Source organism: Urocampus carinirostris, chromosome 11, assembly GCF_059441175.1.
Source record: "Urocampus carinirostris isolate Australia breed hairy pipefish chromosome 11, RoL_Ucar_1.0, whole genome shotgun sequence".
Lineage (NCBI taxonomy): Eukaryota > Metazoa > Chordata > Actinopteri > Syngnathiformes > Syngnathidae > Urocampus > Urocampus carinirostris.
In genome coordinates, this window is record NC_142359.1 from 21842616 (window position 1) to 21869895 (window position 27280).

At 40.5% G+C, this 27280-nt stretch overlaps 1 protein-coding gene across 2 annotated transcripts; it reads right to left on the bottom strand.

Annotated features, from left to right (window-relative positions):
- Positions 1 to 1094: 1094 nt before the first annotated feature.
- On the bottom strand, positions 1095 to 27205 carry prkcq (protein kinase C, theta). Of its 2 annotated transcripts, XR_015852093.1 has the most exons (19): positions 27173 to 27205; positions 24770 to 25031; positions 14377 to 14576; positions 13244 to 13304; positions 12777 to 12945; positions 12661 to 12692; positions 12490 to 12575; positions 9627 to 9756; positions 9434 to 9543; positions 9223 to 9349; positions 8047 to 8207; positions 7811 to 7984; positions 7665 to 7756; positions 7538 to 7600; positions 7320 to 7458; positions 4886 to 5074; positions 4696 to 4824; positions 3372 to 3734; positions 2246 to 2508 (listed from the first exon to the last, which is right to left on the bottom strand). XR_015852093.1 is itself a non-coding variant. In XM_088348298.1 (18 exons), exons 2-18 carry the CDS (start codon positions 24885 to 24887, stop codon positions 3576 to 3578), a joined length of 2139 nt encoding a protein of 712 aa, XP_088204424.1. In that variant the 5' UTR covers positions 24888 to 25031; positions 27173 to 27205; the 3' UTR covers positions 1095 to 3575. The 2 variants fall into 2 exon arrangements, 1 of the variants encoding a protein (XP_088204424.1); XM_088348298.1 differs by having other exon boundaries at positions 1095 to 3734.
- Between the last annotated feature and the right edge of the window lie 75 nt (positions 27206 to 27280).

The window sequence follows — 27280 nt, forward strand, 5'->3', positions numbered from 1 at the left end:
GATTAGTACAATTTCTTAGGTCTTTATTCGGACAGGGTTCGGTGCACGGGAAGTCAGAGGGCGAGGCAACAATCGTGGCCCGAGATGCAGGTAAGGGGTCGGTGGTCCGTTAACTCAATCGAGCAAAGGCAACAGTCTAAGGGTTTGGCAGACAAGGGTTTGGTACACTGGGATAACAACAAGGCTGAGACAAAAGGGCAAGGAAGGCCAGGAACTATCACGGATCCAGGGGGACAGAGTGTTTAAATCAGGGCTCTCAAACTCAATTGACTGCTGGAGCTAGGGTCTGGTTGGGACGAATTGGGTTTTCCACAAGAAAACTTCTGATGTCCTCAAATATCCTTTTTAAAAATGCTACACAAAATAAGATCTGGAAGAAAATGGAATTAATGAGAGAATAAAGAAATCAGTTATGATTAAATTTCAGCGACCGCGGCCTCCCCGTGCGAAGTTTGCATGTTCTCCCTGTGACTGCGTGGGCTTCCTCCGGGCACTCCGGTTTCTTCCCACATTCCAAAAACATGAATGTTAAAGTTAATTGGCTGGTCCAAATTGTCCCTATGTGTGAATGAGCAAGTGGTTGTTTGTCTGTGTGCCGAGACTGGCAGGCAACCGGTTCCGGGTGTCCCCTGTCCACTGTCAGAATGTGGCTGGAATGGACTGTAGCACTCCCTTGACCCGGGTGAGGATATGCGGTGCAGATAATGGATGCACAGTAATAAAATAATCCGTGTGGACATCAAAGGGACAGTGTGTAATATTTGACCACTAGCTTTTGTTTTATTGTGCCGTGCAACCGAAAACGAGTACTATAAAGAAGACGAACTACAGAGAATTACAGAAAAATGTGGTTTTGGTCACTTTTTCTGCCCAGCCTTTTGCAATGAAAGGAAAAAGACAAAAAAGAAAGGAAAGCCCTTAATTGTGCACACTGTCTCTTTAAACTTTCATATTAAGGCCGTGGCCTCAAACGATTTTTTTTTTTTATTATTCTTTTTTTAGACCCGTTTAATGGGGAGCAAAACCACCCGCAAAAAGTGAAAATCTGCGAAGTAGCGACGCCCCTTCAAAAAGAAAAAAAAAAATCTAATCTCATTATCTGCACCGCTTATCCTTATTATTCGCAAGCGAGCCCCTATCCCGCGGCGCAGGTACTTTCGGGTGCGATACGCAGGACACCGCAACAAGCCGAGCGGGCCGGCCTGTCGGAAGCGCAGCAGAATGCGCGTTCACGCGAGGGGGGGAGGATTCTGTACGGGAGTCCGATTTGGGCACAACACCGGGAAACGAGAACGGGTCCGGACCAGTGTGTGAAGTGCCTCCATTTTAAAGACTAAGGTCGTCGGCCGAGGGGGATTCCCGCAAAAAGTGTTAATCTGCAAAGTAGCGACGCCCCTTCAAAAAAAAAAAAAAAAAAAAAAAAAAAAAATTTTTCTTTTCACCATTACAGACCGCGAAGCTCTGAAACGTCGAACCGCGAAGTAGCGAGGTCCCACTGTATATTCTGCTGCCTTTCCAGAAACACTTTAGTTTTTCAAATTTGATTGAATTGGCTAATGTCATATTGGAAAGCTCGGCCCACACGTCAGTTGTTTTTAAAAAGAACTAATGAAATTTACATTTTTAAAAAAGTATCTTTTTGTTACGCTAATCCTAACATTTTGTGAATTTATTTAGTTAGTTGCACAAAACAGAACTGCGTTTAATCGAGCTTTTTCAGTGGAAGTACAATGTTGGCCGAAAAGCTTGACAGTTACATTCAAATAATTTGAAAATTATTACAAGGCCGATTAAAGAGACCCCAAAAAATGTGTCTTTTTACTTGCTCTTTTTTTTCTTAGTTTTTCACCCTTTTCTTTGTTTTCCCTTTTGATTTTTTTCCCTTGTTTTTTTTTTTATTTTTACTTTTCCCCTCCAGCTTTTCTTCATTTTTTTCTTTTTTATACAGTTCTCTTTTTTTAATTTGCTTTATTTTTTTCCCCATTTCTTAAGTAATTTAGTGAGTGCATAATGTTACATAATATTTGGTAATATATGGATCAAAGCAACAAAAACAATCTGAAGAGCCGTAAGAGCCAACTCTAACGAGTTGAGCCAAAAGAGCAGCTTATCTAAAAAAGACGGAAACTTGCACAGCAACATTGATGTGGTCAAGCTGGTAGGAAAGGTCCCGTAGCTACGTTGTCTAACCATGCACCTGACTCTCTATAATCTAATGTATTCGTGATAAAAAATAAGACAATGATAGTTTTTTTTTTAAAGCGACTCTCCTCCCCCTACCTGATGCCCTTCTCTCGTAATACCTCAAGCTCACAGGCACGCTTGCTTTATCTTTCTCAATCTGGTGCTGACATTGACTTCGAAATACCATGCTTAAAACACCGCAAAGGATATCTGCGGTGTTTTTGCATGTATTTATTGTTATTAATTCCGGTCAAATTTGCTAGTGAATTAATTCCTTTATTTAGAACCCTGATTTTTATGCGCAGGATGGCTTTCTTTGTGCGCCTAGATCAGGGGTCGGGAACCTTTTTGACTCAAAGAGCCATGTCATTCAAGTCAAGTCAAGCAAAATATGTTAATTTTATTTTGGGAAAGAGCCACACCATATAATGTGAGACAAATTTACTAAATTGCTAAACCCGCGCTCCAGACAAAAGCTTAGTCTTCAGCACATTTATTTTTGATGATTTGATAAAAATTATGAAAAGAAAATAATGCCAGAGCCCGTGTCCCAAAATCAACAAACATACCACTTTAAACTTGTCTCTTTCTTGCAATTACTCAAGATCGGTGAAACTCATTTGGACCCTTTTTTCCAACATATTGGTTTCAAAACCAGATGCAAGTATTTATTTTGTAAAAAGGTCACGACATTCTGAGAACAGGGAGCCTGATGTGCTTACTTTTGGCGCAGACGGAGTGGGGCGAGAGATGGGAGGGAGTGCTTGCACTTTTTGCATAGCTCCACCCATCCCTCCCACTCACCCAATCAAATAACTAAGTTCTCTTCCGGTGTTTTCGCATATTTACAATTTGTTCCGTGGTTTCATCAAAAAGTATCTGAACACTGAAAACAGATTATATAGTGAGCTTTTATATAAAGGATTCTTTAGCGTCGTACAGCCAAAACGAGTTTTATTTTGTGTGGCACCTTGGCTGTAAATCGTAGTGAAAACGTGCCCTATATATTCTGAAAAGTACTGCTTTTGGTATCAGCTTTGGTTTGGCTTTGCGTGTGTCAGGATTAATGGCTCAAATTTTGAACGAAATGGAGAAAATTTGCATGCAATTAAATTAGTCTCTGAGCCATGGGTACTCATAGAAAGAGCCATATCTGGCTCGCGAGCCATAGGTTCCCGACCCCTGGCCTAGATGATCTGGGCAGTGCGCAATTGCGCACACGCGCAGTTTAAAGGGAACATTACTGATAAGATTGTTATACACGAGGTCCAAAACATAAGGTACATTTAATACGTTACAAAACACATGTACAATGCAACATTTAACCAGACTGCAAAGTAACCTGTCCCGGAATGGACCGCTGCAAAGTCAAATTGTTGGTTTGGGAGTTATCAGCGCCCTGCGATGTGAGCCATGCCGGGATTGACAAAGGAAAAGTTCCGGAACATGGTCTGGTCCACGCTGTTCATGAGGGTCCGGTCGGCACACGACAAGCGCGGCTTCTCGTTGATGAACTCCTTGTCAAAGTTGCTACAGTCACTCGGGGAGTTCTGCAAGCAAAGATGTCAAGTTTCTGACATTTGAACTCAGAGACAATGCATTTCTCAACAACCAGCAGATACAATGATGAACTGGTTCCAATTTATGCGCGAATATACTTTCTCAAGTGTGAAATATGTGCATGTTCATCTCATATAAAGAGTAAATATTGAAAGAAGTGCAGGGGTTGCAAACTCATTTTAGCCTCGGAGGACCAATGGTAGAAAAAAACATTCTCACGGGGGCCAGACTAGTAAATTAGTGTGCCTTAACTGTAGGACTGGGTTTCTTTTATGTTGGAGGCTGGTAATTAAATTATGATTCAGGGATGTAAGTTTTGATTATAAAACGATTGAGTTTTTTTCCCTTCAATTTATTTTCCTCACTAAAATAAAACAAAATAAAAAGTAAAACAACAATTGACTTTATTTTCACTACCAGTTTATTTAACTCAGGAAAAGTCATGATTTAATGATTTAAAAGTCTGCTTTTATTTTTCTAATAGAGATATTTACCTGAATATGGGAACTTTACCGTTATAGTTCATATCTATTATAGAAAGGGGCTATGGCTTCCTAAAACTTCTGCAAAGACACTCAGTTTCTAATTTGTTGTGTTGTATTTTCGGTACTGCCTCAAAAAACACATTCATGACTTTTATTTGAAGTAAAAGAAAAAACATCAGGATGAGTTTCCCCTAGGTTCTCTATTTGATTAAAGGTAGTCGGCAAATACAGCTACAATCTGTGGTTTGACATCCAGTGGACATATTTCAAACTGAAAGTTATTGAGTGACGTGATGAAGCTATTAATTCTCTTTTAATTCTTTCAGCATTGTCTCAAAGGACACATGAAATCGCGGACCATGAGTTTGACATAAATAATCAAGTTGAAACATTTTAACATTTTTTCCTGTCACTTTGAAATAAATTACTAAACATTTAATTACGCATAATTAAAACTCAATCTTACCAAAGTCGGCTTGAAAGGTGGCACCACCTTCCGCTGTTCCAGGGCCTTCCAGTCGATGGCACCAAAGAAGCTGTGCAACCTAATGTTTCCCTTTACTCCTAGCCGTTCCTCTGGCTCTCTGACAAACAACTGCAGGACAAAAGCAATATTGAGAACAAACGCAAGTGGAGACCCACCTCGGAACACTGACCTTGATCAGGATGTCCTTGGTGTCTTGGTTCAGCCAGCGAGGGTACGCAGGGTTGTCGGTGCGTATGGATTGAAACAGCTCCTCCTCGTCTCGGCCGTGGAAGGGAGATTGACCGATTAGCATCTCGTACAACAGCACGCCAAAAGACCACCAGTCCACCGAGCTGTTGTACTTCTGGCCCAGCAGAATCTGAATACAAATCAAGTACTGTAAATTCCGGCCTACAAGATGCTACTTTTTTCCTATATCTTAACACTAGAAGTCCCAGGAATTTTCTTACCCCTCCCAGAATGACCAGCGGACAGACAAAAGGCTGTGTTATTTAAAACTAACAACTCAACCGCCCATCTTGTCACAATTGTTCTGTGGGGGTTGTTCATTTGAAATGTGGTGTGTGTGGTGTTGATAGATGCACAAAGAGCAAGTGTACAAGGATCAATGGTGAAAATAAAGCAGTCAGTTGGCAAAATACTACAAATTGACGACAAACTAAATATCAAATTTAGTGCTTCAAAACAGGGACCTAATATATTAGTTTTTCTTCATTCTGATAAGAAAATATACTATTGAAATACTACAAAAATACTACAACAGTAATACTATGATACAAAAATAGTAATACAGAAATGTCACAACAGAAATACTACAAAATTTCTACTACAAAACTAGTAAAAAACAAATACTACAGCAATACTAGTATGAAAATACTAATACATTTCTACACAAACAATACAAAAATACTACTACAGTAATACTATAACACAAAAATACTGCTAAATAAATATCAAGACAGAGTACTACAAAAGTACTGCTACAGAAATATTATGACAGAAATACTACAAAAAATATCCTATAGAACAACTCCAAAAACACTACAATTACCACAGATGACAACAAAATAAAAGGACAGTAATAATGTAAAAATACTACAGAAACACTACAAAAATCAGACTGCATAAACATTTCAAAAATACTAGCTAGCAACTAACAATATTTTCTTCACATTAGCACGCAAAGGGTCATTACTGAGTTTTGTTGTTCACAACAGAGTTTGCCTCATTAGCAGATCAATCCATTTCTATGTAGGAAAGCAAAATGGCTTGCCTGTGCAGGTTCTCATGTTAAACAATGCAGCTTACAATAAAATGCATCTAATTCTTTTTTCGGGGCCCAGCGTCAACACTTGTTGAAATCGGGGAGTTCTGCAAGCACAGATGTGTCTGCATTTTATAATCTCAAATAACTCAAGCAGGAGTCAATATGAATCCAATTGGCATTAACATACACACGCAGGAGTGTGACAAAAATCTTCATAACTTAATGTACTCTACTGACTACAATTTAGAGGCCCATACAATCACATAAGCCTGTTCACATGCTGAGCCATGCAACTGATCTTAAGCTCTCCCATCGCTTGCACACATGACAAAGTGATTGAGAGGAGATGACCACATAAAAAAAAAATATACATGCTGACACTAGTTACTAAGGAGGGGTACACTATTATTACCAGGCTGATAGTTATTGGACTGATAACAGCCTAATATGACGTCAGAGATTTTGGCCAGAAAACAATGTTTAGTCACCTGCTGCCACACTAAAATATTCAATCAGCTGACACTACTTGCTAGAAGGATTCTGTAGGGTTCCTGCGCACCAACACCTTTCAGAGGGCACCAGGGGACTGGTTGCCTTATTTGGCACACCTGGTGCTCCTTAGAACATGAGTATTCAGGAACTGTTTTCACGGACTTTGAGCGTCGGATTGGCTGAAGTTTACGCCTGTCCACACCGCTCACAGAAAATACTTCAACGCCTCGTGCTTATTGGCAAGACTTTGTGTTTATTCCAGCCTTTCCTTTCTACAGACTGTGTTTTTTTGTTACTATTTTTTTCTACTCTCTTCCCTTTATCCATATTACAGACATAAGAATTCAAGCATTTATGTATGCTTTTATGTAGTAGTAGCAGCAATACTTGGTCTTTTCTGTATCACTAAATGGGGAAGGGATGGGAGAGCTTAAGATCAGTCGCATGGCTCACCATGTTTACAGGCTGCTGTGATTAAATGGACTTCTGAACGGTATTCAGTAAAGTACGTTGCATTTTATTTTGAGAATGTTTTAGTTGTACTCTTGCACTTATGCTAATGCCAATGTAATTTTAACTCCCTGCACTAGTTAAGGGGTTAAGGGTCTTAATTGCAGCACATTGTGTTACTTTTCTGTATTAGACATTTCCCCGCTGATTTGAAAAAAAACAAAAAAAGTGGAATGAAAGTACGTTAATGGGTTCATTTTTATGGCTGTTTAAGCTTGCGGCCTAAAATCCGGTGCAGCCTGTAGAAAATCAAAGTTGAGTTTTTTCCTTAAATCTTGCAGAATTCTCAGTAAAACTGAAGCTGTATTCCATACCAACGCAAATGTGTGATTACCTCCGGAGCGATGTAATCCGGCGTGCCACAGAAAGTAGATGCTCTGGCTTCATCCAATATCTTCTCCTTGCACATCCCAAAGTCTGCGATCTTGATGTGCCCCTCAGAGTCTAATAGCACATTATCTAGCTTCAGATCCCTGCAGGCACAACAAAGCAAAAAAAAACAAAAAAACAATATACAATTGTGTTTTTCAACATCGACAGTACTTTTCAGACCTGTAGATGATTCCTCTGGAGTGCAGGAACTGAAGACCGCAAACAATCTCTGCCGCATAGAAACTGCAGGTTGAGAGGACATATGAGGGACAGTGTCCAGACGACAACCTGGAAAACGAGCGCCTACGTGGATCGATGTAGGTCGAACTTGTGGCAGTTCTGGATGTGGAACATGAGGTCTCCGCCGTTCAGGTACTCCATCACAAAGAACAGGTTCTCCTGAAGGAAAACTTGGTTTTGACAGGGGAGATAAAATGTCATAGGGAAGCTTACCTTTGTCTGGAACGTGCATTGCAGATGAGCGAGGAAAGGATTTTCCCAGGCTAAAGAAAGGACCCGCCTCTCCACCATGGTGCACTCCACATCGTCGTCCATCAAAACCACATCCTTCTTCAAAGCCTTAATAGCAAAAAACTGAGAGCTCTTTTTCAGCTCAGCTAGAAATACCTAAAAAAAAAAGTAAGACAGTTTCACAATATTTTATTTTGGTCTTATTCAGGGGACTTTACCTTGCCAAAGCTTCCCTTGCCAACCATCTTGTGCAGGATGAAGTCATCGATGGAAAACTTAGACTGACTAGGCCTAGGGAAATCATAAAGATGTTTTTCCTCCACTTCCTCTACTGGGTTGTCGGTGTCTGCTGGACCCTCCCAGGAAACTACCTGCACCTCTGTTAAGTACAATACACAGTGCCTTGTAAAAGAATTGCCCCCCCCAGGGACTTTTTGACATATTGACATATTTCAAGCTTCAACCTTATAGTTAAAGAACTTGAAATACATTCTAAGAATCAACAACACGTGAGATAAAACCAAATTATTTCACCATTATATATTATTCTTAGAAATAAAACATTCAAAAGTAACATTGCAAAAATATTGGCAATACTTTTGCTAAGCACTGTACAGTGATCCCAAGCTACAACACAGTTTGCTTTTCACAGTCTCACTACTTCACGGATTTGCATTGTGTTCTGCATTCTAAATGGTTAAATAGTCACTCCGCATCTTCTCTACCTGTGCGTCTATAATGTTGCGGCTTAATAAGTAGAAGCATGTAAATCAGCTAACGGAATTTACACTTCATATGTGCATATTTTTTTGCAATTTGGATTTCTACCAAATTACGTCCGTACTCTGTAGTGGCATGTTACTGTATTAGTATATTTTTGCCAAGAATAAAAAAGAGCGACAACAACTGCCTGTCGCTGTTCTTTTCTCAAAAAAAATCACCTGCACCGGAACCTACAGAAGAAGATAATGCAGCAGAGCGCAGTGAAATACACATGAGTCACTATTTGTTTGACTGTACCTAGTCCATTTTTTTTCATAATATTTTTTTTATTTTCTCCTGTTTAATCCGAATACTGTAGTTGCAGTGGGTAGTGCTAACCATTGTAATTTAAAGCCTTTAGTTCAAATTGATGATCAAAATTCTCATTTGACAGTGAGTGACAGTAGTTTTTTGAACTAAAAATGTTTATAGAGTCCTTTTTTGTGTTTTTTTTTTTCATTTCAATTTATAGAACCGTATTTAATTCTAAAACTCAAAACAAAAACAGGTTTCTACTCCACAGATTTTCCCTGTCATGAGTTATTTTGGGAGCGTAACCTCGCAAAGAACAAAGGTTTACTGTACAGTCAAACATGCCCCCTGGTAAACTGCGAGCACATAAAATAGAGTACCTTTACTTGTAGATGTGATCAAAGTAGTAGTTGTTGTTTCCACCAAAGTTTGGTGGATTATTCCTGACTGATTAACGCCAATGGGACCTTCCCGAGAAACTATGTCAGTTTCTTTAGTGCTTTTGGCCTAGAGGGAGCGACGATCTCTGACATTAGTATGTTGATACACGGAAGAATCAGAGAAAGGCATGTTTCCATGTCTATACAGGACCTGCTGTTTGCTCTCAATGATAGCCAGCACCTCAGCCATCAACTTCTGGTTGACCCCGCAAAGGTTTGCCACTTTTTTCTGGCACTTGTGGTGGACGTTCATGCCACATTCTGGTGAGAGATAACAAATATGAGTCCGAGAAGCATGTCGCAGTTTTCCATGTTGACATCAACATACAAATGCCCCCTCTCACCCTCACATTTGAGTCCCTGCCTGGCCAGACCCCACAGGAGGGTGCCACAGTGTTCACAGAAGGTAGGGCTTTTGTAATTGTACACTTTGAACCTGTGCGGCATGTCAATCTTGAAACGCTCCTTGTGTATCTGAAATACAAAATGTGTAACCAAGATATATTATCATTACAAGTTAATTTATAACAATAATTACCCCGACAAGTGTTTAAAGATGGACACAAACCTACATAACGCACAAGACTTGTGTCAAAATGGGACCAGGGGGTATTGCACAAAACCAGGATAAGAGATATGTTATCTTGGCTGAAAATAGCCTCAAGTTGGTTGCATGAAAGCAACTTAAATTTAGCTCAGCTCAGCTACTATGGAAATCTATCCTCTACAGCTGGGGTGCTCCAGACCAGGCTAAGATTGTACATCTGGCACTTCTACTGACAATTATGTTTAATATGAATAGGTTTTATAGCATTTCCATTGACTTTCGTGATATGTTGCATTACTTTAATTATCCTGCATTGCATGTTATGTAGAGGCTATATTGTCTTTTCATCAAACTCTGTTGACCGTATAACTGCAATAGCCATTTTATGGTCAAGCCAATTCATATAGTCATTAATGAAATACATATATTACACTTGTTATGCTATACCCACCGAGCGGCAGCCATTCCGGCAGCTCCCCTGTTATCTCACACTTTTTGTGATTTATTGTTTTATTGTCTGCTTTTATCTTCGGCATTTTCGTCCCGTTTGACAACTACACTTTGGATTACTTTCTATCCTATGGACATGGGTTTTAACACACAAAAACACGTTTATTCCAAGAATCAACTCCTTGCCCTGAACAATTCTTGTGCCGGCGTGACGAGGGGGCCTATCGTGGATGAAGAGTCTGAGCTAGCTAAGCGGCGTTATAAGTCTTCGGTACCGTCCGTGATCATGGTAAATGTGAACTCTCTACCAAATAAGACCGTCAAACTGGCTGTGCTGGTGAAAAACATCAAAGCGCACAGGGAGTGCAGTTGCTGTGTTTTACGGAAACGTGGCTCATGTCTAGCATCCCGGACGCTAACGTGTAGCCACCCGGAGCTACCCGGACCGGAGCTATCCGGAGCTAACCGGCTTCAGCGCTGTTAGACAGAGACATGAAAGCCTGCGGGAAGCGGAGAGGAGGTGGACTCGCTAACACGAGGTGGTGTATCCCTAGGCACAAAGATTTCCATCTGCCGCAGGGATGTCGAACTTTTGGACTAGCGTGTGACGTCATCCTCTCTGCTAAACTGCAACAAGCACCCCGAGGGCATTATGTTAATCTGTTAGTAAACAACAAGGGAGACTGCTGGAAGTGTGAATTTCCCTACAGGGATAAATAAAGTATCTATCTATCTATCTATCTATCTATCTATCTATCTATCTATCTATCTATCTATCTATCTATCTATCTATCTATCTATCTATCTATCTATCTATCTATCTATCTATCTATCTATCTATCTATCTATCTATCTATCTATCTATCTATCTATCTATCTATCTATCTATCTATCATTGAGAATGCTTGTCATCAGAGCTTTTATAAATATTTTGATTATTGCTGTTTATGAGATTCCAAAAAGTGATGCAAATACTTGCAAAGATGATATCAAAGAATTGTTTGAAAAGGGTAATACATTGAAAAAAAAAAATTCTTTTTGAAGGGGCGTCGCTGCTTCGCAGATTTTCACTTTTTGCGGGGTTTTTTCGGCAGAACGTCAGCGGACGCGGGATAAGGAGGCCGGCTGGATGGGACGGGGGAGGGGAGTCGGCGGAGGTCACTCCCGGGCCGCGCGACGGAGCGAGTTTGGTGGACGCAGCGTCACCCTAATAAGGATAAGCGGTGCAGATAATGAGATGAGATTTTTTGATGTTGTTTTTTTTTTAAGGGGCGTCGCTACTTCGCAGATTTTCACTTTTAGCGGGTGGTTTTGGTCCCCATTAACCGGGTCTAAAAGATAATCATTAAAAAAAATATATATATATATATTTTTTTGAAGGGGCGTCGCTACTTCGCGGATTTTCACTTATCGCGGGTGGTTTTGGTCCCCATTAACCGCGATAACCGAGGTCTTACTGTATAGTATATATGTCCCAACTCCCATTCGTCTGTTTCCTCATCAAAAACAGAAGTATTTTCTTTATGAAGGATCAATAAAATATAAATATTTTTAAATGGATAAGAATTAAAAGTAAAATTGTCTTTATTGTTATTTATTAAAATGTAGAACATAATTTTTAGGATAAACTGTAATAAAGACTTAAAATAAAGTCTTAGCAATGACGGAAATCAAACCCAGGCAAAAACCATTCCACTAAACTACACAATACACTATTAGGATTATGGGAGGCAAAAACCATTCCACTAAACTACAGAATACGCTATTAGGATTATCAAAAATACCATACACTTTCATTGAGCCGGTGCGCAATAGTCTAACAAGCTTTCTCTGTACTTTGATAAGTCCTCATGTAACCTTTTTTCTTATGTGACTTGACTTGACTTATTTCTTTCAGATTTTCATAAAACATCATGAGGAATGTTCCTCACTAGCCGTGTATAAACAACATTTTTCCATTTTCTGATCCGTGATTCTGAGATTGATCTTGGGGGGTCTATTTAAAGATAGCGTGTAAGTCCATTTATTCCAAATATCTACATGTGGCTCGACATAGCTGCACTTCTTCATCCTGGCTCGGCAAACGCACAACCGATCAAGCCAAAATATGGCCAGACAATCAAGCTTTGCTTCTTTAATTATCAGGTTGGTTTTTTTTTCAAATTCCACTTTTGTGCAATACCTCCCAGCTCATCGGATGTATTTGTTACCATGGTTTCCTTGCTGTTGACTGCTGAGCCCGTGCATTTGGCAATAACCTTGTCGATGCATTTCTTGTGGATGGCTGCATTGCATTCTGCAGTACACACACAAAAAGCGGCAGTGAGATGGACGCTACGTATACACAAAGCATACATTTTCAAAACAAGAGTGAAACTCACGTCTACACTGGTAACCTTGCTTGTTAAGACCCCTGTCAAGAAAAAGTAACAATTATTACTTTTAGGTGTAAAAGAAAATATATGTGTGATGGAATATGAAGACATAAATGCCGCACCAGACAAACTCTTTGCAGACGGAGCAGAAGGTGGGCTGAGGGAAAAAGGTGGCGCTGAACTCGTGACACTTGACCACGTGAATTTTGGCTTGTTTGATCGCGCCACGCCGATGATGGAGGGCAAACAGTCCCTCACGCTCTGAATCAACGTCGGCATTACTCACTGTGTCTGAAATGACACAAAAATATTTAACATTCCAATTTTCCAATGATGTGATTCTACTTGACAGGGCCGTTCAGATTGAATTTCTGTGCCGTGGGACTGCCGGTCTATTGATGAAAAATAGTTTCTGAGGGAAAAACCCAGAAGGGTGCCTCTTCATGTCAGTTCCAGGATGCAGAATGGTGCTAATGTTCTATTTTTAGATGGAGAGAATGCAGAAAAGCTAATTTGAAGAAAAATAATTTGTCCCACTTTGGACGTTATGATTGTAATTTGAATATAGTTTGAATGTGTAATAACTAACCGCTTATTTCCAGGTAATATCTGGCCTCCATCAGCAAGCGGCCATGTGGCTTTAGGTCCAACTGAGTTAGAGAAAAACACACTTGATTATTTTTGTAATGCAAAAATGACATTATACAACATGGTGGGTTGGGGCCAAAGATGGACAACTTAAATAATTATGAATTATGCAACTTGTGTGAGTGTGTGATGGGAAGGGGGAAACCACACACTTTCTAACCTGATGTATGGCATCAATGTTATTTTAGATATAGTATGTGTGAGCTTGAAAATAGTGACTACATTCAATACTTGCCCATAGAAAAGCATTTGCAAAATTACCACTGGGACATTTTTTCTCATACTTAAAGGACCTATACGAAATTTGAAACAGTGCTACTGTCTGCCATCTTTTCCTGGCATAAAGTTATGATTGCCATCTTAATTAGCTTGTTCCTAATGAAAGTAAGTGAATTCCTTAAACATGTTAGAATAAACTCTTCCTTTTTCATCAGTGAATATGGGTTGTCGTTTGGACTCTCCTAGAAGCAACTCTTTGGGGACGGGCATGACGTCACTCTCCAGCAAGTCTCCCATCACCCATTCCTTGAACCTAACCTGTTCCGCCCTAAACAGCTCTGCTGAAAATATAATAAAAGCAGATAGGTGCATAGGAAATAAATCATAAGGGCACTTTGACCTCAGTTAGGGAATGGTAAAACATACTTAATAGAGAAAAACATTTTACTTTTTAAGGACACCTCAAATGATGCACCACTCCTTTAAACATGGTTTAAAAAGGTCTAATATTGGGTTCCATGAAAACCCACAAACTATTCAAAATAACAAATGGTAAAATATCATATCAATGAACAGGTAAATTGATGCATGGCAAACTGCATAGGCCACTCAGAGTGCCAATTGCTTAGTCCAATCCAACAAATACTTTCATATGGAATAAAAGAAACACAAAATACACAAAAGTAATGGGCTTATATTGGATCCTTTCCTGCAGAAAAGTGTAGCTGTGGTTTAAGTCAGCTTTAAGCAAAGATAAGTGCTTAACAGCTTCCTCATATAGGGATGTTGTGCGCAAAGTGCTGAAGTGTAAAGTGGTGGTTGGAAACAGATTAAGAGACGGATGCATACACACACCCAAATCTCCAGCTTGCCGTTCTCCTTCTTGCAGCGTGTGGCCAGCAAGTCCAGCTCCACGGTGGCCTCCGACCTAAGCTCAGCCGTGCGGCCCTTCACCATCACGTGCATGATGCGCCCAGGGTGCACGTGAGCATCGAAAGTGGTGCTCCACGGAGGGTACATGGTGGGCTTCTTTTGCTTGTACACCTGGCCTTTTTCTGCAACGAAGAAAATAAATGACTTTAGTAAAAGCAACAGCCCCTGACACAAACCAATTTTTGCTTTAAGTTATTTAAGGTGCATATGTTCGCTGACATGTGAAAAAAAACGGTCACATTTTTTTTTCTTCACTATAAAAAAAACACTATAATTCTCCTCAAAATGAATTTGGGACTTAATCTTTTGACAAAAAACAATAAATTTAATATTTAGAGATTTAGAAAACAAGATTTTTTTTAAATAATTCATAAACAATTGATAGATATCGAACAAACAGAAACAAATGTTTGTTTTTTGCACATGACAGCGACGATATGAAGATCAACAGTGAACTTGCAGTCAGAGGAGGCAGCTGAGGCACAGCCTCACCTCTTTTCACGGAATTAAGAACACATTAAATGGTAATATTTATTCAGTATTTACGTTTTTTCACATTTGACTTGATTTTGTCTTTCAAAATCGCAGAATATGTACAGTACAAATATTATTAATGTAATTCATATACAACTTCTTACTGTGCTGAGCATCTGCCGATGCAGAGTGAGGCACACAATTCTCTTGCCTTATTACATAAGGCGATAGTGAAACCAAGGCATCGAATTTACTGCACACCTCAGACCCAAACAATAGAATTAGTAACAGTAATTGCAAGCTAACAACAAGTCGAGCCATTGTATTTTCCTTGGATGGACATTTTTTTCATATGGAGGATTTCCTAATTATGGATGATATTGTTCAAAAGGAGCGATGGATGCTTGGCTAAGGTAAGACAAAAAAAATTGTGGGGGGCCTGGAGAGGGATGGGAGCCACCAGCTGTACTTGCCCAAGACATACCATAGGAAATAGTGCCCCTACAACCCTATTGGTTAAGGAATACAATCAAAACCAAGCAAGTTAGTTTATATATTGCTTTTTTTGTTCATGCAATGAAATTATGAATATGATAGAGGTTAATATATATGATAGAGGTTAATTTATTTATTTATGCCTCACCTGACACAAAATTCACTGCACGCCACTGAAGATCAACCATATCAAGCAGCAATTTAGCAGATATTGACACTTCAAGAATTCTACTAGGGCAGAGTTTAATAAGCTTTTTTCAAACCAAAGTCCTTTTTAAAAAAAAAAACACCTTGCGTGACAGAAAATGAAAAAATGTTAGGTCATAATTCCCAGTTACATTTTTATAACATTGATCATTTCAAAACAGTATATGAAGTAACCTAAATTTAAATCATGTGGCAGCTGTGGCAAAGGAAGTAGAAATGTTGTATTTCACTCTAAATATAACTTTTCTAGTTTCAATAAATGTTCAAAATATTTTTCTATTGAACAGAAGAAAAAAGGCATTTCAAATTTAAAAAAAAAAGGATAATTGTCACAGAGTATAACTTTTTTTCAGTGTAAGCCACAACATCTTCAAGCAAGATTGGTAACCATTTTTAACACATACAAGATGGTGTGAGCTACTGTGACAACATGATGTTATCGTTACCGGTACTCTGCTGATCATTGAATGACAAACCTTTCTGCGAATCTATTTTTTTCATCAATTAGTTGAAAATTGACAAGCTACTGCTGCCAGATCTCAGTGCTGCTTTTGATACTGTGCACCACAACATATTATTTGTTTGTCTGGAAAAAGGGATTGGTATGTCAGGAACCATACTACAGTGGTATAGGTCCTACCTGTCAGACAGGACGCAATGTGTTAGGGCCCGGTCACACAGCCGTTTGCGGCTGAATCACGGCCAGAAATTTCTGCTTGTGAGGCGGACGCTATTGGACGCTTTGAAATCGCCATACAGACGAGATACAGCAGTGCTTAACACGCGGTCGGAAATTCACGCGCGGTTGGCAGCGCGAAAAAGTTTTGCGCTGCTCAAAACTTTAGAGCACGGGTAAACAGCCTTTCACGGGCGTATCGAGGCTGAACCAGAATTTTCTGGCCGTGAGGCAGACGCTGTTGGGCGCTGTTGGACGCTTTGAGACCGCCATATAGACGAGATACAGCAGTGCTTTACTCGCGGTCGGAAATTAACACGCGGTTGGCCACGCGAAAAAGTTTTGAGCTGCTCAAAACTTTGAGCACGTGTTAACCGCGGGCGGCACACGAGGTAATGACGCGGAAATGATGCGGAACGACGTGCTCTGGGCGCGGCCAGGGCGTGGTTACACATGGGTAGGACGGGAAATTTCAGCGGGTAATCGTGGGTGGAGCATGGTAATAGCATGTTCTGCGCCTGTATCGCGGTGTTATTACGTGAAATTAGCGTGTTACGCGTGTGACGGTCAAACGCCTTTCTCCGCGTATATACAGCGCGATTTGCCGAGCACACGTCAGTTGTGCTCGAGACGTCAAGGGGTAGACATGGATCCCCGTCACCGTAGTAATCCATTTTTATTTCTTGACATTTATTTTCCTTTCATAACAAGATAATAAAATCAAACTGAAAAACTATTACAATAAAAACATATTGGCTTCTTCGGTGCCATAGCTTGAAATCTTGATCTTCACGGGACTGTGTCTTGAGCGGTTATGATTTCTACAGCCCGGTGTTATGCCGAGAAATGCATCCCTGCCGAGATTTGCATCCCCTCGCTACTACAACCACTTTTACCTCGTTTTATCTCACTTTTATATCACTTTTAGGGAATGTAATGGCGAACATATAACCAAAACCACTTCGTCTTGCATTTGTTGGGAATGTAATACAACTTAAACCATTCCGTCTTTGTTTTTGTTGTGAACGTAATCGAACGGTAATGCACACCGTATATAAAATCCTCCCCCCCTCGCGTGAACGCGCATTCTGCTGCGCTTCCAACAAAAGCGATCGTATTCTATATAAAACGCTTATTAAAACAATAAAGCGAGCTAATTATAACAATTGGGAGATCCTAGTCTATATAACGCGTTTATTTAAACAATTAAGTGCGATCGTATTCTACAAAATGCGTGTTATTACGTGATGAAAAAGTCACCAACGTCAATGCACGCTTCCAACAAAAGCGATCGCAGCAGAATGCGCGTTCACGCGAGGGGGGGGGGATTTTGCGTAGGAGTCGGATTTGGGCACAAACCGGCTTGGGAGCTTTTATACCCGTGGTCCACACGAGAAAATGACGCGGAAATGACGCGATGAGGAAGCGGAACAGTCGCCGGCGTCTGTTTTGCGGGCATACCACCGATGAACAGCGGGTTGGCCAATTTTGCGCATTTTCCATCGCGGGCAACCACGGGCAAAAAAAAACCGCAAAATTGTACCCGCGATACAGACGCAAACGGCTGTGTGACCGGGCCCTTAACTACGGCAATCTGAGCTCTGAACATTTTGATGTCCCCTGTGGAGTTCAGCAGGGCTTTGTACTTGGCCCCCTTCTTTTTTGTATTTATGTTTCCGCTTGGTGTTATTATCCGCAAGTATAATATTAGTTTCCATTGCTATGCAGATGAACCTCAAGTGTATCTGCCACTTGAGAAAACTGCTCCGTTAAGTTGGAGAAAATTGAGGCCTGCCTTACTGAGATACAAAGAATCATGTCACCTATTTTTTGTGCCTTAACCCAGAAGAAAACAAGATGTTGATTGTTGGTCGAGCTCATTGTCGTGATTTGTTCTTAAACACTGCTCTGAACCTCGACAAATGTCGCCCATTGTGACTTGGTCAAAAATCTAGGTGTTGTATTGGATCCTAATCTGTCGTTTCAGTTACATGTGGAAAATATTCCTAGAAAAGCTTTCTTTCACCTCCGTAATATTGCGAATATTCTCCCGAGCCTGACTCAATCAGATGCTGAAATTGTAATTCATGCCTTTATTACTTCTCAACTTGACAACTGTAATGTATAGTTTCCAGGTCTCTAGATGTCTGGCATCAAAAGTTTGCAGCTGGTTCGAAATGTGGCAGCGAGACTTTTGACTAGGACAAGAACGTTTGACCACATCACTCCTATATCAGCTAACTTGCACTTGCATGTAACTTAAGGTCACCATTTCTAACATACGAATGTTATCATGGACTTGCCCCCTCTTAGATCTATGATTTAATTTCCCCCTATGTTCCTACACGGTGCCTCCGCTCAGAAAATCCCGGTCTACCTGTGAGTAGTAGAGCCAAGAAGAAGTCTGCAGGCTCAAAAGCGTTTTCATTCCGTGCCCAGGACAGTGGAATGCTCTGCCTCTAGAGATAAGATCTTCAACCTCAGTGGATGTTTTTAAATCTAGACTTAAGACCCACTTCTATTCAATGGCTTATGATTGATGCCCACCTAATACTTTTCTTTTCTTGTCCCTTTCCGACTGCCTGGCTGGTGGTGATACGAGGGAGAAGGACGATTCGAGATGAGTCAGCGGACCAGCGTCTGGACATGAAGCATGTCAACGCCTGCATCGACCAGCCGGCAGAGATGGGGAGCTGCGTTGTTGGTGTCATGGACTTTTTGGACAATTTTACAGACCCGAGGCGTCATTTCTTTAATGCACTTTATAGCCAAATGTTTACATATTACCTATGTGTTTTTTTTCATTGATGTTTACTATGTTTTGCGTATTGGATAGCTTTTGTTGTGAACGTAATCGAACGGTAATGCACACCGTATATAAAATCCTCTGGCAACTGTTGAGGCTGAGGCTTCACTAGCTGTGGACCTTAATCATGGCCACTATTGGGAAATGTGAAGCACAATGTAAAGCGCTTTGGGAAGTCATTGACCTTAATCAGTTCTTCGCTCGCTTTGAAGCTGGTAGGCCACAAACAGCCACATCACACCCACCAACAACCAGCAGCAACTCCCTCACATTTCAGGAGCACGAAGTTAGGCGTGCGCTGAATACCATAAACCCCAGGAAGGCAACTGGCCCGGATGGAGTACCAGGGAGAGTACTAAGGGACTGTTCCAATCCGCTGGCTGGGGTCTTCACCACCATCTTCAACCGGTCCCTGTCACAGGCGACCGTCCCACCTTGCCTCAAAACCTCCACCATCATTCCCATCCCCCAAAAGTCAGCAGTGGAAAGCCTCAACGACTACAGGCCTGTAGCTCTTACACCTGTGGTCATGAAGTGCTTCGAGAGGTTAGTGTCCCGGCACATCAAAAACTCCCTGCCACTCACACTGGACCCCCACCAGTTTGCCTACAGGGCAAACCGCTCCACTGACGACGCCATAAACACAGCACTTCACACCGTGCTGAAGCACCTGGATCACCGGGGGAGCTACGCCAGAATGCTCTTCCTGGACTTCAGCTCAGCCTTCAACACCATTATCCCGGAGATCCTGGTGGAGAAACTTGCACACCTAGGACTCTCTCCCTCCATCTGCCACTGGATAATGGACTTCCTCTCCAACTGCCCACAGTCGGTGAAACTCGGTACCCACGTCTCTCCCACCCTAACACTGAACACTGGCTCCCCCCAAGGTTGTGCACTGAGCCCCCTGCTTTTCACCCTCTACAGCTCCGACTGCTCACCGACCCACCCCACAAACACTATCATTAAGTTCGCTGACGATACCACCTTGATCGGCCTCATCTCTGAAGGGGACGAGGCGGCATACAGAGATGAGGTTGAGTCACTTTCAACGTGGTGTTCGGAAAACCACCTCATATTGAACACCACAAAAACAAAAGAACTGATTCTGGATCTCAGAAGGAATGGCAGGAATCCAGCGCCACTCATCATAAAGGGAGACTGTGTAGAGAGAGTCCACTCGTTCAAATTCCTGGGCGTGCACATCTCCGACGACCTCTCCTGGTCTGCAAACACCAGAGCGGTGGTAGGGAAGGCCCAGCAGCGACTGCACTTCCTGAGATTGCTCAGGAAAAATAACCTAAAACAGCAGCTGCAGGTGTCCTTCTACAAAGCCACAGTGGAGAGCATCCTAACATACTGCATCACGGTGTGGTATGCTGGGTGCACAGCAGCAGACAGGAAAAAGCTCCAGAGGATCATCAAAACAGCCCAGAGAATCGTCGGCTGCTCTCTGCCCAGTCTGGAGGACATTGCCTGCTCTCGCTACCTTAGCAGAGCAGGAAACATCATCAAGGACTTTTCTCACCCCGGCCACCATCTCTTCGACCTGCTGCCTTCCGGCAAGCGCTACAGGTCACACAAAGCAAAAACGAACAGACTCAGAGACAGTTTCTTCCCCACAGCCATTACCACCCTAAACAGACACCGCACAAAAAACTGAAAACTGTTGCAAAAAAACTACCTCACACGTATGTAAATGGTACTCACGTACATGCTGTCTGCACTATGCTTGTTCACTGCTCAAACAGACACCGCACAAAAAAAAAACAAAAAAAAACTGAAAACTCATGCCAACACTACCTCATACGAATATAATGTTACTCATGTCTTGTTCTTGCACATGCCGACTGCACTACGTTTAATGCTCAAATTGCACAATGTCTGACCATTTCCTGTTTCTGCACTATGATGTCTATGTTTGCACCAATGCATATGCTGACTATTTTTGCACTATGATGACTTTGCACCAAATGCAATATTGCACAACCGTTACGATACCAACGTTATCACGACAACCCTGTATGTAACATCCCACATGCCGACATTTCTTGTGTAAATACCATGTAAATTATAACTATAGCCTTATCCCCCTTGTCTTATAACATTATCTTCTCTGTTCCTTTATCTTCTTGCTCATACCTCACTATGAATGTGTAAAACTGGAGTGTCATGCCCAATTTCGTTGTCACAATATGTTAGCCCATTTGTAGCAATGACAATAAAGGTATATTCTATTTTATTCTATTCTATTCTATTGGTACCCAATGCTAAATCTATTGTACCCTGGTCATCCTGGTAGGGGGACTACAACTCATTTTCCTCATGCTGAAGTCTTTTGAGTTTTTCCTTGCAGTCATGTTGGTTTAGGATTAGGGGATGGTGTAATTCTTACCCGTGCAGTCCTTTGAGACGTTAGTGATTAAGGAGAGCTGTTGTAAATGTGACTTGACTCGACAATTTCCTGCAGCATACTAGTTTAGGTTTTACTGCACATTTTAGTGCTCTGGTTGGGAAACACTGTAAAATGAGCATCATCAAATACTATGGAGAGGTTAATGCATCCGGCGACAAAGAGAAAAGTCTACGGTAATATACCACTCGTGCCCCTACAAATTACTGTATATTCCGCACTGTAAGGCGCACCTAAAAGCCTTTATTTTTTTCAAAAGCTGACCATGCGCCTTATAATACAGTGCGCCTTATTTATGGATCAATTTTAAAGTTGCAAAGTTTCCCAACTAACTTGCAGCCGCCGACTAGATTTTCCCCCGAACGCCAAGTAGTACGCGGTGTATGCTGAGATTTATTTACCGGCGTTTCATTGGCTAACCAATGTGTCAATCATCATTTGAATCGATCACTATTGGCTAAAGTTGTTCGGAGGTCAAGTGGCGGATCCTTTTTATCATTTACAGGCTGCCATTGGCTTAAACGGCAAACAAAGCCTGCAATTGGCCGAAAAAGATGAATGCGTATAGCATGTGGCTGACGGCATAGAGAAAGCATTTTTTTCTATTCTGTATTTGTAAATATTGTATTCTCCTGGATTTACTACCCTCACGGACATTGCCTGCACATTATTATGAACACAACGACTTCGGTGAGCTATTCCGGGTTTTATATTGTCCCTGTATCTTGTTTCAGACTGAACTCGATGTTTCTGTGATAAGCGGTGCAGATAATGGATGGAATGGAGTGTCTATTTTTAAATTAAACTCAATTACAAGTGTTTATTGTCATATGCACAGTAAAGTTGCGAGCGAAAAAGAAAATAGATACTAAGGAATGGTTATCATTTCTTGAATCCCAAGACTTTAACCTTCCGAATGATGGAACGATGCATTTGAGTGACATCTTACGGACACCGCATCCGCACGTGTTCTCGACACGTATTTGCGTCTTTGCAAGCTTTCGTAATGTTAAGGGGGTAATAAGTTGGAACTGAACTATCTGACTGTTATGTCCACTTTCCCATTGTAGCGCCTTATAATCCGGTGCGTCTTATGTATGTCAAAAATAGGACCAAAAACTATTTTTTCGGGGTGCGCCCTATAACCCGGTGCGCCTTATAGTGCGGAAAATACGGTAATCACAGCATTTATTGGCCTGGAGAGGGATGGACACCACCAGACTGTACTTGCCCAAGACACACCACGAAAATGGTGCCCCTGTGAACCTTGAGGTTACGGGATCCAACCAACCAACCAACCATTTTGATCCATATCAATGCAATATAAATTAAGTAACAAAATCTGCGCATTTTTAAGCATCCAAGAAGTGGCTATATTGTCAATTGCTGTAGAATGTATATGATCTTAGAGTTCGGTTACATTATTTTGCAATTTGCTTGACATTTATAGTACTGAACACTTATTAAAGTGATTTTTTTAGATCGTTACAGTAATGCTGTCCTTGCAATACAACCTTTCAGATTCTGTTCTTGTAACCCAAACAAACCAGCTTTTGTGGTTGTAGTTGCCAAGCATGCCGACACTGACCTTTTCCCCGCTTTATCTGCGTGATTATCGGCTCTCAATGACATCTGCTGCGTTTTTTTTTTTGTTTTTTTTTTTGCACATCGCGTTATAATATTGTGGCATATATCCACTTGCATAACACCCTCATGCCCGTTCAATAAAGCCTGCTAAGCTTCCAAGTCCCTAAAGTGGTCTTCATCATCGGCTCATCGTCTGTCTGCCATCTGTGCCAGAATGCAACGCGAGGGCTGTCACTTTTGGGAGCAGGTGACGTTACGCTCGGCTTTCGCCTTATGATCTCCTGTGCTTTTCTCAGAAAAATGAAGCTTTTATTCATATGTGATGCGCAAGTTACTATGGTCACCGTGTAAGCGTACATTCATTTAATTTCTGCAGAATTTGATCACTGTGGTTGTAAAATGATCAGCAGGTAGAAAAACTACATTTTTCGTCATAAACGCCCTGAAGCTAAGGCAACGTTAGAAAATATAACAACGGCAACGGAATACCCTGAAATTTGCATGATGATTAAAATCTTTGCAAAATGTTACCAAGTAAAGGGAGGGCTAATATGCTTAATAGATGATGTTGTATATTTTCATGTGTTCATTTTTTATCAAACCAAATGCAAAGCAAAGGCTTTTAAAATACTATCTGAAAAATCCTCCTACTTAACAATGTGTTATTTAATATATTGATGGTCTTAAATGGTATACGTTCTATATAATATCTTATTTAGTTCATGTTTTTAATTCAGTAAATTAATCAAAAAAGCCTTAGCAGTTTCATCTACCTAATGTATATTAGTTCTAGATTGTTCTACTTTAAAATCAATTTCACTGTAGAAAATGTGGAGATGTAAACATCGACCACATGCACATATTTTGGCTTTGTCATAGAATTGAAGACTTACTGGAAGAGTTATGGCATGCTTATAAAAAAAAATGTAGAATGTGGGATACCCAAAAACATTCAAGGTGCTCTATTTGGGGAATTTACCAGGAGAAATATTTTAGAGAAAAGATTGGTCCATTGTTCAGTGGTTAGCACATTCGTCTCACTCGTGAAAAGCCCGGGGTTTGAGACCGGGTGTAAACATATGTTGTCTTGGAGAGAGATGGGCCACCAGGTTGTACTTGCCTAAGACACGCTGCTGGAAATTATGTCCCTACGACCCTATTGGTTAAAGGGATCCAACCAACCAATCAAAAGTTTTAATTATAAGACTATGATATGAACAAGAGCTTCCCACCATGGAGCATCACATGTGGAGAAATTATTTGTAATGGAGAATAAGACTACACGATCCCCAATTCAAGGACAAATAGGAAAAATGAATGGACTCTAAAAAAATGAAGCACACCACTTCTGAACAACGAAGACTTTGAAAATTACTTGATAATGGTAGAGTTCCTCTACGTTGCAATAACTGACCTTTGTTGTATTTTGTTAGACGTGTGTTCAAAAAAGAAAAAAGTCGGTAATAAAAAATGATCAATTTCATCAACTTAATTTATTTTTAAATGAGTGCTGCATATAAAAATATGTAAATCAAGACTCAAGCTACTTGAATGTGATTTAAAAAAAATCCCGCCTGTCAAAAAGCACCTTGATCTTGAAACATTTGATAGCACTGAAATCTACCAGTACCTAATGAGGTAAACCCGTATGTCCAACCTGTATCAACGGCCTCCTTCATGTAAACAGCGCAGTATGGATTAAGCACCTCTTCGAGGTACTCCAAGCCCGGGTCCATCTCAAAGTTGGAGAAGCCGATTCGCAAGAAGGGCGCCATGGCGGTGAGTCAGTGTTTCTATCTTCTGATAGATTTGCCGGCTTTCCTCAACAACTGACGAGCTGTCCTGATTTCTGTGATAGAGACGGGCTGTGGTGGGGGCGGAATGGGAAGAGGAGGATGGAAGGTTGGGCTCTAAAGCACCTAAGAGAGGAAGAGAAAGGAAATATGACATCACAGCAGTCTTAAGCAGAAACAACTTTTATGCATGCAATCAAAATGGGAGCATATGCAATGACTTTTCAACGCTAAGCTAGAATGCCTTAAAATAAAAAAAACATGTTTACAATTTTTTTTTGTTAACTTCTGGCTTATAGTTGTTTTTTCTTTAGGTATGATTAACAAAAAACGGTCAAGTTTTGACTACCATGACTGACTTATTTGTTTATTTATCTTGACTGCATCTGCCAACTCAATTATGCCCCTTTGTGACAAAATGAATAGTAAACAAAACAGCAGTGCCACAGACCACACTCGTGATATTTGAGGCTGGCGTGTGTGCATGTGGCCCTATTAATAGAGCTGAAATCCTAAACGTACATAAGGAACATTGGTGCACTAGCGCAAAAGTATCTTGAGCAAGGGAAAGCCTGACTAAAACGTTCGGTTTAAATGGGACTTCTCACGTTTCCACACCAAAATTACTCCAAAGGAGAATTAAACCTCTCACAAAACTGCTTTGATAACATTAGATTCACAGTTCCTGCCAATCTTTTGAAGCTGAATGTTACTTTTTGTCAATAATTAGCGCAACAGGCCATCACTTTGGTATGCATTTTTAAGACATAAATTTATCAGGTTATTTCCATGTTTTTTCTATGGTAATTACTGAATTATTTACTGGAAGTAGGGTAAAACAGATTCAGTCAGACACTGAAAAAAACATTTTACTTGAACATCACAATGACCCAGCACTGGTGAGCTATTTTCAGAACCAGTCTATGGGCTACTCAGCTGTCAGTAGGGGGTACCTGGTGCCTGCAGGCACTACGTTGGTGACCCCTGCATTAGAATAATATTACTGCCAAAATGTGTCTTAAAAAGATGTATACAGCTGTAGTACAACCTCAAATTTAGACATCTGATTAAATGTGTTTTTCGCACAATAGAGAAATTTACTTTGTGTTGTATGTGAGCAGCATTATTTTAATACAAATTAAATACAAAAAGAAAACAAAATGGCAAAATCAGGGTTATTTTCTTTGAGCCAAGAAGCACTTGGTTAAAAAAGAGTTTCCTAAATTAACATATTTCAATTAAAAAAATCCTTGAATATAAGAGAGGGAGGAAGAAATTTCAGTCTAGGTTGAAAATTTTTTTTTAGATAGTTTAAATCCCGCGTTACTTTGACTTTATCCATTTATGAGACACTCATTCTTTAGTTTAAACTGTAACATATATTAACTTTATTTAGGAGGTAATTGTAAAAATAGTTTTCTAGGGGGGGCTTACCATTGTGGGTGTTTATGAAAAATGGGGAAGTGAGCAATGCATTGTGGACATTTTTGCAAGTATAATTCAACTAAAGAGCACATTGAGAAGCTAAAGCAAGTTATCTGCAAACATCAAGGAAGTGGGTCTTCTTTGCAACAATATCAACTATTTTAAACATTGAACTTCTCACTGAACTGGCAGTGCTATTTCCTGTTCCCTTTCAAGTCATCTCACTTCCTCTCTGACTTGTCAACTTGACACTTCTAAACATTTTTACACTTTACCATAATTGTGGCATTTGCTGGGCTTTTTGGAATGTTATAGTTGTCTTTCATTGACGGACAACTTGACATCATCAGGTTGTTTGTGCAGAAGACAATATTTACAAGAGTTGTTTACGGCATGCCCACCCATGGCTGCTCCTCACGCAAAAGTCAAATGCCAGCGTGCCACCTGCCGGAGACCTTTACTTTCATGACTATGAAAGCAGCATGGCTTTTTGAAGTTGAAAGGAAAGGTGGGTACTGGGGCAAATATGGGTGCAGGAGGCTTTGATTTCTACATGCCCTTTTACGATCACTAAAGGTGACATTGATTCAAAAACAAAAGAGCAAAAGCAAACTTGTATATTGTATATATTGTTTCCAAATTCTTTTTTTTTTACTTATCAACACGTTGGCATGAACCAAACAGTCTCAAATTAATATAAATATAACTTTGCATTTAATTTATATATAATTAAACTCTAAAAAAGGATACTAGTGCATAGTAGACAAAAATATATATAGAAGGACATAGTGCATAGTAGAAAAAATACATTAGATATTAACAAAATAAATTACAAAACTAACCAAGATAGGTGGCAAGTGGGTATGTGACGAGTCTGACAGCAAGCAGAGTGAATTCTGAGCACCACCACCACCACACGCCCCTCCTGCCCAGCTGCGTTCAAGGGCCTG